Source organism: Haliaeetus leucocephalus, unplaced genomic scaffold (assembly GCF_000737465.1).
Source record: "Haliaeetus leucocephalus isolate CR32 unplaced genomic scaffold, Haliaeetus_leucocephalus-4.0 Scaffold439, whole genome shotgun sequence".
In the NCBI taxonomy this organism is placed as follows: domain Eukaryota; kingdom Metazoa; phylum Chordata; class Aves; order Accipitriformes; family Accipitridae; genus Haliaeetus; species Haliaeetus leucocephalus.
In genome coordinates this window covers 7,161,262-7,172,187 of record NW_010972875.1, presented here as the reverse complement: position 1 = coordinate 7,172,187, position 10,926 = coordinate 7,161,262, and the positions used below count along the sequence as shown (strand labels likewise).

Here is a 10,926-nt window from a genome sequence, read left to right as displayed (position 1 = left end):
CCCCCCTCCCCGGGGGCGGTCAGAGCGGATCAGCGGGCGCGGCGCTGCAATGGAGCGGCGAGCGGCAACGGCAGCCGCCAGGAGAGGAGGAGGAGGAGGAGAAGGAGGAGGAGGAGGAGGAAGGGGGAGATTAGCGCGGTGCCGGCTGGCGCAGAGGCGCGGCTGAGCGCTCCAGCGGGAGCCCGGGGCCCTGCGGGCCGTGCGAGAGTCAGAGGCGGAAGGAGCGGAGATGCGGCTGCTCTCCCCGCGCTGCTGAACCTCCCGGCCACTCGCCCGGAGGAGGGAGGGCAGGAAGGTCCGTCCTTCTCGCCGCGCCGCGGGCGCGAAGGGTGCCCGTGCAGTCCCCTCCTCTTGCTTTTATCCCAGCCCCGGAGCAGGAGCCGCCGCCGCCGCCCCCTCTCCCTTCCTGCGCTCTTCCCACCATGAGCGGGGCTGTTTTCACCTTATAAAGATGGCGGTGTGGGATCGCTGCAACCTTTAGACTCATGACTGTCAGAAACATCGCCTCCATCTGTAATATGGTGAGTGCTGGCGGGCAGGCGCGCCGGCGGGGGGCGGCACAGCAGCCCCTCCGGGGGCAGGCCCTGCTGGGGCCGGCGGAGGGGCGGCTGGGGGGGCTCCCCCCAGGGGCGCCAGGCAGAGGAAGCGACCGCATCCCTGCGCCCGGCGGCGGGGGAGCCGGGCAGGCTGCGCCGGGACGTGCCCGGGCTGGAGTCGGCCGCCGGAGAGCGGCGACGTCCCGAGGAGTTTTCCCGGAGCAGCCCGGGAGCGGGCCGGGGAGGGACGGAGATGCTGAGCCGGTGCGGGGCCCTCCGGAGCGGAGGTGGCCCGGCCGATGCGCGTTGCAGACGGAGCCGCAGCCCGCCCTTCCTCCTCCTGCCCTTCCTCTTGCCCTAAGAATCCTGCGAAAGGACCCCAAAGTTGGGGTCTGAATGCTCGTTAGGTCAGTGACCCCACTTAACCCTCTCAGGCCGGGCAGGTACCCTGCGGTCACAGGGGGCCAGGAGCTCCCCCGGTTACGCAGAAAACGAGGATGTTTAGGTGCCTGATAACGCGCTTTGGGATTCCGACGGTAGCTACCTGTTCTAGGAAGTCTTGGCTTTAGAGCAAACATCAGTGTTTAGCTTGCACTGCGTGCCACTCGGAGAGGACTGCTGTTTGTTAAGTACTCTTGAATCACTTAGCTTTCTCTAAATCAGACTAGGCAATTAGGAAGTAATAAGGAAATATTAATATTTTTGTTTGTATGTTCAGCCTTGGCTGCTTTCCTCCCCAGGAACAGCTGAAAGGACACTTTCTGCATTGTGCTTGGGACCAATTTTAATCCTAACAAACCTGGAGCATCTGATTGTGTTTAGATTTTTGAAACTTCTTGGTGGGGGAAGGGAGACCTCAAACTTTGTCTGTCAAAGGCTTAATACAGTGAGGCAGTAATGAACTTGCCAAAGAAATGGGTGTGTGCTAAGCACCCCAATGCAAACAGAAGAGAAGCTTATTTCTGCACATTTTATTGTTTTAGTCTGTAATTTTCCCCCTTATTTCCAGGTTCTTCAAGAGCAGCTACATGCAGTTGCCAGCTTCCCTCCATGTGGTGCCCCAGCATGCCTTGTGCTGGTGATGCCACACATACCATTCATCTGCCCTGGAGAATGGAGCCTACCTCTAGGGTAAGGCAACAGGCACAGCCCCAGAGGCCTGGCTCCTGCGGGGTCAGCAGCAGTGGTCTGGGGGAGGGAGTGCGGATTGCGAGCCTGCTCCCCTTCCACGTGCCCACACTTCCACTTAAGTGGGCTTGCTTTTTTGTTTTCAACCAGATGCCCAGACATCCCATGCATAGTTCTGACTTAAGCCTCAGTCCTCACTTTGAAATGCCTGCTCTGAAATGCAGAGAGGAAGGGTTGGATTTGGGGTTAAAAAAACTTAATACAAAATCCAGACTTGGGGTAAAATAATCTGGGTGCTCACCTTTCTTCACCAACAGTAAGTAGTTTTCTAAGCTTTTCATTGCTCTTAATCATTTCCAGTCCTGTGGGCCAGTGGGCCAGGGATACTGCAAAGAAAGGTTTAGGAAACAGTACATGGCTGAGGAGAAAACCTGGGCACACTTAACCTTCCTTCTGAGGCAGTCTCTGTTTTTTATTGCTGATGAATGGTGGGTGTGATGCCCCGCAGACTGCGTAAGAGAGCACCGCATGAAGGGGAGCTGGAGACTCTTAGGTGGTTGTAAGACTTTAGCATTGGCATGAAGTACTAGGAACTCCATTATTTCTTTCATGCGCTTCAAACAGATGCACTTGCATACAGTACGCTTCTCCCAAAGACTGAAGAGATTCACAGCAAAACTGAGGAGGTTGTTCTAATGGTGTGCTGCTCAGCTGTCACTGCCAGTATATCCTGCAAAAGTAGCATCCGAGAAATGGGGAGACTGCAAGGAAGAGTTAGAGCCTCGGGGAGAAAAAGCATGCAAGGGCTCATAGTTCAAGGTAATTCCAGTTCATGGTAGCAGTACTGTGACAGAAGGTGAAGTTGGTGTAACAATAATGATGTTTTAAAGCTACGTATTCCTTGGGACCTGTGTACTTAGCTTTTAGAGATGTTGTGTTGTGCTGGTCACATTTAGTCTTTTCTGGATAACCCACAGGGCCTGGAAAGTCTTTTAGGAAAAAAAGCTGAGATTTTCAGAAAGCTACAGGAATTTGGGGCTGTGAGAAAAACATAAATTCTTGGAAGTATTGGCAACACTGCATTATGGCTCTTCCAAAAAGGTGTTGGCTTAGATGAGTTGGTGGACTTGAACTCAATGGTCTGTAGGAGGAACTATGACAACCCTCCATAAGAATGGGACTTTGGAAGGTTAGAGGTATATAAGAAAATCTTTTACCTGTATAAAACCTGAATATTTGCAGTGCTAGTTTGATATAGGGCATCTGTAGAAATCTACCAGACAAAGATATTAATTCCCAGAACTTGTTGCTGCACTATAACATAGTGCTTGAAGAACTGAACTACTTAGAATTTGTGGACTAAGAAATAGCTGCAACATTCTTAGGTAATATAATATATTTTAGTATATAATGCTGCATAATAGTATGTTTCTAAGTTTTTTAACCTGGTTGAACACAGTAATGAAAAAAAAAAAGTTCTGTTCTTCTTTATCTTTTTCCGTTCCTGTTCCACTTGAGAGTGTTCACAGAGATTTTTTTTTTTCCTTAACTTTTGCAAAAAAATGGATGATGCTTGGCTGATTTTCAGGGGGCGGGGAGCAGGAGGATGGAGAGAGATAGAGGAAGGAATTGATCCTGAAATATTTGTCCTTCTCTGAATGCAACATAGATTATGTTTTCAATGGTAGTCCTTTCTTGACAAAGTCTTTTGTGTTTGTTTGTCCAAGTACTTTCATGTCCTGAAGGGGAAAAATAGATGAAATTTAGCTCAAGGGAACTTGGGTAGTCAGCATTGCAGGATGCATGTTTGCTATTTAATTGACTGCCTGAGGTCTAGTATCTCAGGTTGTAGTTTTGGTCTCCCGAAGACGGTAGAGATTCAGTCTTTTCCAGGAAGGATCAAAACAAGTGTAGTGAAGCAAGGAAGCCAGGGACAGTATGTAACTTGCTTGCAAAAGAGGTCTAGTACACTGGATAAGCTCTGCCTCATGCTGAGGCAGACACAGTAGGAGGTAACCAGTAAGAAAAAATGTTAGGTGCAAAACTTTCCACTTGGCACATTTATTTGTAGTAAATATTCAAATGCACAACCTTCTAGAATTAAACAAAATTCCTGTATTGTCTTTTACCGGTTTTGTCCCCTTGGTTATAATAATGATAGTTTTGTAACTAACAGCTTAATGACACCAAAGAGCTAAAACTTGTTCTGCTGGGCTGGAGGGGATGAAGGCAACTGTGCCTGAAGGAATCAGTGGGACTCTTATCTGGGCACAGTGGCCACCCTCGCTGATTTGGAGGTCTAGTCCCCAAGGTGTTCCCCTTACCTGCCTTTCAGACACCGGGAAAGTTTATCCACTCTGTCTGCACACCAGGTTCACCACAGGAGGTATACAATCATGTGTACAATCATTATGTAGGACAGGTACGGTAGATGTGAAGAAGCATGAGATACACTGAAGAAACCCGGTTTGAGGGAATAGCAACACCCGGTGCCGTGTAACCCTTGTAGACTGTAGACACAAACTAGGGATGTGCTGTAATCCTCTTTGGTATTGTTTCTGTGAGATAACCTGATGACTCAAGTACAAAATGCTGTTTCAGAGTAGATAGGCACGGTGGCATTTTAAGATTGTTGTTACTGAAATCCTCTGCAGTATGTTTCTCTGTTGATGAGCTTTTGGTACAGTCTTGAGTTCTAAGTTAAGCTTATGCTGCAGGTGTGGCCTAGGGATGTTACTGTCATGTAGAGTGAAGGACATCTAACCATTTGAGAATGTATTGACATATATTTTTACAGAGATGGCTAACAAGCTCTGTGGACCATATTTCTCCTAAGTACCTTTTAGTATTCTGCTGAGAACAGGTATTAATCACCCCTTTCATAATTTTGTAATAGTATTTCAAATAATCTGATCTGTACTTCAGAGTGCTCTGTCAACTTAATAAATGGGACATTCTGAACACATTTGGATCAAGGTATCATCTGAGATACCTCACAGTTGTATAGGTATTCTTTGGAAAAACATTGCAGTTCCTCAGATAAATTTTGGGGTTTATTAACTGGGCTTTCATGTTACCCGTTCTTCTCATAGTCTCTATAAATTTCATAATAATTGGTGTTTTTCTTCAGGAAAACATTCACAAAATTCACCAGGTATTATGTGAATACCTGTGAATTTCAGCTTTCATTTAAAAAAAAACCCCAAAAAAAAGTTTCTGAACATCCTAGAAACTAGTTGTAGAGAAAAACATAAAAACCTGGGAATCTCTATATTCAGGAAGCAAATAAGAATAACTGTTGGATTTTTTGTTTGTTGGTTTGTTTTTAATGTCATGATTTTAAAGACTCATTGCAAGATTTGTTTGAATATAGGGCATTGGCAGAGTGATGACTCCAACTACAAATATAGATCTGGAAAATACTTGATATCAAGAAAATTACAATTGTAATGCTGTAAAAATAGTCAAATTCTGCTTCATACAATAAGAATGTTATTGGATTACAGAATTGATCACTATGACTTTCAACTGGATTTATTCATTTGGACAACCTGCAGTGTATAATTTCTTCATCACTTTTAAAACTTCTCATAAACAGAGATTAAGGCAGAATAATACATGCCTAGACAGTTAAAACAGCTATCTGAAGGCGTATTTAGATTGATAAAGGAAAATAGATTTTTACATCTGAAAAGATTATTTACAGGCAGTTCAAGCAATGCAATTCTAGAAGCGTAGTCTCGAGTGCGCAATTTCAGTATGACATATATAGAAAATATGAAAAATATAGAGAATGTGAAGTCTAATTATTCTAACACCTTTCTGAAGTAATGAGAAACTTGAGAGTATGGCTGACAAATGGGTACTGGACTGACAAACAAAAAGTGTGCATTCCATCGAAAGATGAACAGAAGTCCACAAAAGATATTTTTTATTGGATAGAGGCGGATATGCAAAGTGAGAAACATCCTAATATACAATTTCCAATGTATAACCTGGACTAATGACTGAGGCTTGTCTTGCATGAATACCTACCTTTTTTATGGCTAAAGTGGTTATCATGCTCTTACTAGTTGTTTAGAAGATAAGCACAACAGGACAATTCATGAATACAATGTGTGGTTTACAGTGCGTTTCTGTTAGATGCATATAGTCTTTGGCTTCAAGTTGCTGAATTAAGAGCAAACAAATGGTTATGCTAAATACCTTAATAAAGGAACCTCTTAAATACAGCTCAGCAAGGCTGAGTGAGTCTGCATTGTGGAAGAGATGGGATGAAAAGCAGACTCCGGACCCTGATTAACTGTGCATGGTGGGCACGTGCCACGCAGAAGGTGAGGTGCTGATGGGCTTGAAGAGCCACAATCTGTAGAGTGTAAATCGTGGCCAGTCAGAGAAGCAGTCAGCAAAGTCTCTTCTGCTGATCTTCCTTTAGCCTCTAGAAACTGTCCTTGGCTGGCTGTTTGGTAGACACACTTATATACATTTATATACGTTATGTAGTCTTAACACCACAATGTATCAGTACTTCTGGGGAAGAAATGAGCTTGTATTTCCACTGTCAGGGCTCCATTGTAAGCATGTTTTAGGTGTGCTCAGCCTTTGCACAGAAGGCTGCTGTGCTGACGGTTTCAAGCCAGCCATTACTGGATATTGCATGTTGCGGTTATTTAATCTGATTTCACAATTAATGACCTAATAATAGTTGCATCTAAACTGTCCTAGGACAATAAAGTCTCCAACTGTCCACTGGAATGCCATTTGATAAACCTATGTTATTTCTGATGTATGTCTGTCAAACTTAAAGATTTCCCGTGATGGTGACTACATCATCTCTCTAGGCAGTCTATCCCAATGCTTCAATGTCTTTACGACTAGAATGTTTCCTAATGTCTTACCTGAATCTACATTACTGTAATTTGAGCTTGGTAGTTTTCATCCTGTCTACCCTTAAGATTGACAACAGACTACTTCCCTTCTGTAACAAACTATATACTTGAAAATATTGTCAAGCCCTGCCTCAACCTTTTCTGTCTTATGCAACACAACCCTGTTCAACCCTTTTTTACAGGTCGTTTTCCTCTAGAGTTGAGTTTTTCATTTTCACTGCCTTCTTTCGGATTCTCTCCAGTTACCTTCATCTTTCTTGAAACCTAGCACCCAAACCCGGATGTAAAATCCTGTCTGAAGTCTTACCAGTGACAAGTTAAACAGGAAAGTTACTTTAAGAACTTCGTAGACTCCTGTCTGTAAGAATTTCATTATGTTGTCCACATTTTTTGTTGTTGTGTTTTTTTTAAAATAGCATTGCATAGCTGATCCTTATTCATCTTATACTACACTGTGGCCTCTAGACTTTTTTTTTTCTTTTCTTTTCTTTTTTAAGCACTACTACCTTAGTCAGCTGTTTCCCATTCTGTACATGTGCAAGTGATTCTTTTCTTCATGTGCAGAATCTTGCACTTGTCTCAGCTGAATTTCAACAGTTTTTAGAGCATTTCTCAAAAAGAGAAACATTGTCAAAAATTGCCTGTCAAAATAATTTTGAATTCTAAACCTGTCCTGCAACATAACTGCAGCCCTTATAACTCCTGTTATATTGAGATTTAATGAAGATATTCTTTATTCTGTCTCCAGGTAATCAAAGACTACTCCAGCTGGTGCAGCTGTGATGAAGTCTAGAATGTGCCTTGCCTTTAGAATGCTCTGGGGCACCACGTATGCAGCCTGGGTGGCCCAGACAAAAATGTTATTGAAGAAATTATAGTCTGTAAGCAAATCTTAGTCTCTTTTTCACTTGTGAGGCCATCTTGAGGTTATGTGTTCTGAAGAAGGAAACAAGCCAAAAAAAAAAAGTTTCTGCTACTTGTTCCAGCAAAAGCCTGAGTGCCACTAATCCAAGAACAATTAAGCTGGGAATGGAGACAACCTCATGAGAGAATACTGAGTTGCAGTTTGGTAAAGGTTGTCTAATCATGGAAACTTTGAAGGTCAATATTTTTTTAAAAATTCTTATGGATTTAGGTACTGAACTTGCAGTACTTCACTAGAACCTGACTTCCAGTACTTGGTTGCTTTGTGCTTTTAAGTTTTTTAAGCTATATAAAACTGAGTGCCTTGAACACTTTGTCCGAGATTTTAAGTGGTTCAGGATTTCAGGCCTCTAAATTTTTATCAGTTTCTTGGTAACCACACAGTAGAGTGCTGAAGTTATTTATGGTATATGTAATACTTAGATCTGTGATTAGAGAGAGTTCAGTGCATCCAGCAAAAAATAAGTTAGACATCTCCTTTCAAGCTCTTATAATTTGCCTTAATGATCAGAAAACTCTTTGGAGAAAATGCACAAAAATAACTTATTTATTTAGATACATTGTCTTAAATCACCTGTCTTTCAAAAATGTGAGTACACAGTGGTTTTTCAGTCAGTCAATATCCTTTTACTGTTTACTGTGTTCCCCTATGTTTTTCACAGCATCCTCTCTTTCCTCTTTTATCTTGTGGCAACAAAGACCCAAAATAGCTCTGCTGGAGGAACAATAAAACATTTCTTTGCAGAAAGAAAAAAAAGCTAATCTGGTTAAATTCAACCATCTTGTGGGACTTACTTACACTTTAAAAACTACAGAAACCTTTCCGGTTTGACATTTAATATCTGTGAGTTTGGAAGAAGGCTGGCTCAGCTATTCCAGTTACTCACCATACCTCTCTGAAAGTCGAGGTTGTCCCTGAGGATAGTCAAAGTCCAACACTGAGGACAGGTGATGTGTCTGTTGAAAGCAGTTGGATATATACTGCATGGTGTGACATTGCTTGCTCTTCTCTTACTCTCGTTTTCTTTGTGTTGCTTCTGGGAGCTATGTTTGGATTTTATTTAGTTGCTTCCTCTCTTTTGAGTTATGCATCACTACCATTTGTTGGCCAGGAGGCCTTCCACATCTTTCTTTATCTTCTTTTTCCCTTCCCTCCCATGTGCTGTGCGGTCCAAAATCCTGGAACTCAGGCTGCCTGGCCCTCAAGCCATTTCTATTTTTATTCTAATTTCTCTTCTACCAGCCCAAACGTCACCCTTAGTTTGTCTTAAGTCTTCAGTTTCTCCCTTCAGGAAACAACTCTATTTCTAGCACATTTCTCTCACTTTCCCTGAATACTAAGAAAAAGAAATCTAGTTCACAGCTGTATATGATCTGAAGCCCTTTGTCATGGACCAGCCATCTTCCTGCGTGCATTTCTTGTTCTTTATATATTTGTTAAATTTTTGTTTCCACAATTCAACTTTTATGTGTTTTTTCTTGTATTTTTTAGATTTTCTTGTGACTAAGATATTTCTTGTTATTTCTTACATTGTATTTTATTGTTTGATGGTTATTTTTATTGTGTTTCTGTTTATTTGGCAATAACCAAATTTAATAACCTATTTAATAGGTTTTCCATAGGTGACATGAAATGTCCTAATTTCTTTACTGCACTCATTTACTTTAAATTAAGCACATGCATATTTCTAGAAAGTTGGTGCCAATTTTTAAAGCTCTGTCATACTAGAAGGTTGAGTCTGATTTGCTGTCTTCTGTTTGCCGAATCTCTCATATTAGCTCTGTTCCATTTCTCATCCACCATAGAATAACTGTAGTTAGGTTATTTTGCGACATGTGATTTAATGATCTAATCTGATGTCTTCCCCCCCCCCCCCCCGTTATTTTGTTTACATGCTAAAGTGCAAAGGAACAGTTTCACTTGATGCAAAGCACATATTAAACTCTTAGCAACATTATCAGAAATTTCAGCTGAAAAGATAACTGGCAGACTTATCCGTTGGAAGGCCTAGAGCAAAATAACAAGAGGATAAAATATAGGTCATATGGCCAGAATGTTTTTGGAGTGATGCTGTGGTAGAAATCTTGGCTTAGCCTGAACTGTCCCATGCTTGGCTATGTCTCCAACTGTATGTCTTTGCCATTTTATAAGGGCTGAATACTGATTGTTGAATTAAGTGGTAAAACTTCAGAGGAATCAAGGTTCACCAACACCACAGAATATATAGAAGGAGTTTCCACATTGACCTAGTTCTCATTCTCATAAGGTCTGGCTACCACAGTCACTTTGTTGCATTTCCTTCATTAGTGTATTCTTTTAAGAAGGAGCGAGTCTCCTTTATTTTCTCTATACCCTAATATGAATTTATTTAATAGTCTCAGATCCCAGTTCATTAACCTATGTGGTCTCTCCTCATTTCAGGCTCTGTGGCCGCACTGCCACTCTTGCTTCTTTTTATGAAACTCCAGTAGATTCAGCTGCAGTAGGATATTTCTCCTAGCTGAAGTACAGGACTGTTTATGAAACCATAGAGAATGGATTGCATTAAAAATGTTTGAGCAGGTTTTCACTGCAGAAGTGACCAAAATGACTTGCTGGGAGTGGGAACAAGCACAACCATGCTTAAAACAATGTTAAATAATCATGGTTGATTTTTGCTGTAGATAAACCTCAATAGGCTAACATGTTTTCTATATTTGATACAGCTGGTTTAAATTGAGTTCTGAATCATCTTTAACACATCTCTAATAACATTTTTTCCAGTTTAAACCTGGCTTGCATGTACAGTTTCTGGTATACTTTGGTTGCAAAAATTTCCAATTTCTTCTTCTGCCATCATGTCAATTGCTTCTTGAGGAGACTTCCTATGCAAAACATGTAATATGTATGCATTGTGGCATGGTTTGAGTTTACTAAGTAGTCTGTCTACATTTTTTTCTTCATGTAAGAAATATATCCTGCTTTGAAGTATTAGGTGTCTGTATTTCTTACCTGTTTTCCTACTCTTCTTTTTCTATGAATTTAACAGTATATTTTTGGAGACCTTAAAATAAACCAGACTGAAATTGCCCTTGATATAAGAAGGCACAATTCCTAATGAAGTCCATGGGAGTTATGTCAGCTTACCCAAAGATTTAATTTAGCCTCTCTGTTTTATTGGGAAACAGGCACACAGTGCTTCATTTTCTATTTGCAACAGCCAAGGCCTGGTTTTGGAGAGGTAGAGCTCTACTATGAGCTGTTACTAAGCATATGTTGTTTCAACACCATGTACTTTTGGAAATTTCCATGCAATATATAGTTTTTATATGAAGATCAGTTAGGGCACATAATGGATTTGTTTGGTTTTCAGTGATAATTTTGTTTGGTAAATCCTGATTCTTGCTCTTTCTCACAATATTTACAAGACAATTTAAATGCTCAAAAGGATTTGTAAAACCATCTGGCA

General features: G+C 41.7%; 1 protein-coding gene across 1 annotated transcript in view; it reads left to right on the top strand.

Moving 5' to 3' along the window:
- The first annotated feature begins 174 nt into the window (after positions 1-174).
- The window catches only part of USP46 (ubiquitin specific peptidase 46), a 28,421-nt gene continuing 17,669 nt past the window's right edge, over positions 175-10,926 (top strand). The window contains exon 1 of the mRNA XM_010574510.1: positions 175-521. Coding sequence (XP_010572812.1) covers positions 486-521 — 36 coding nt within the window. The 5' untranslated portion in view covers positions 175-485. The remainder of the gene's footprint in view (positions 522-10,926) is intronic.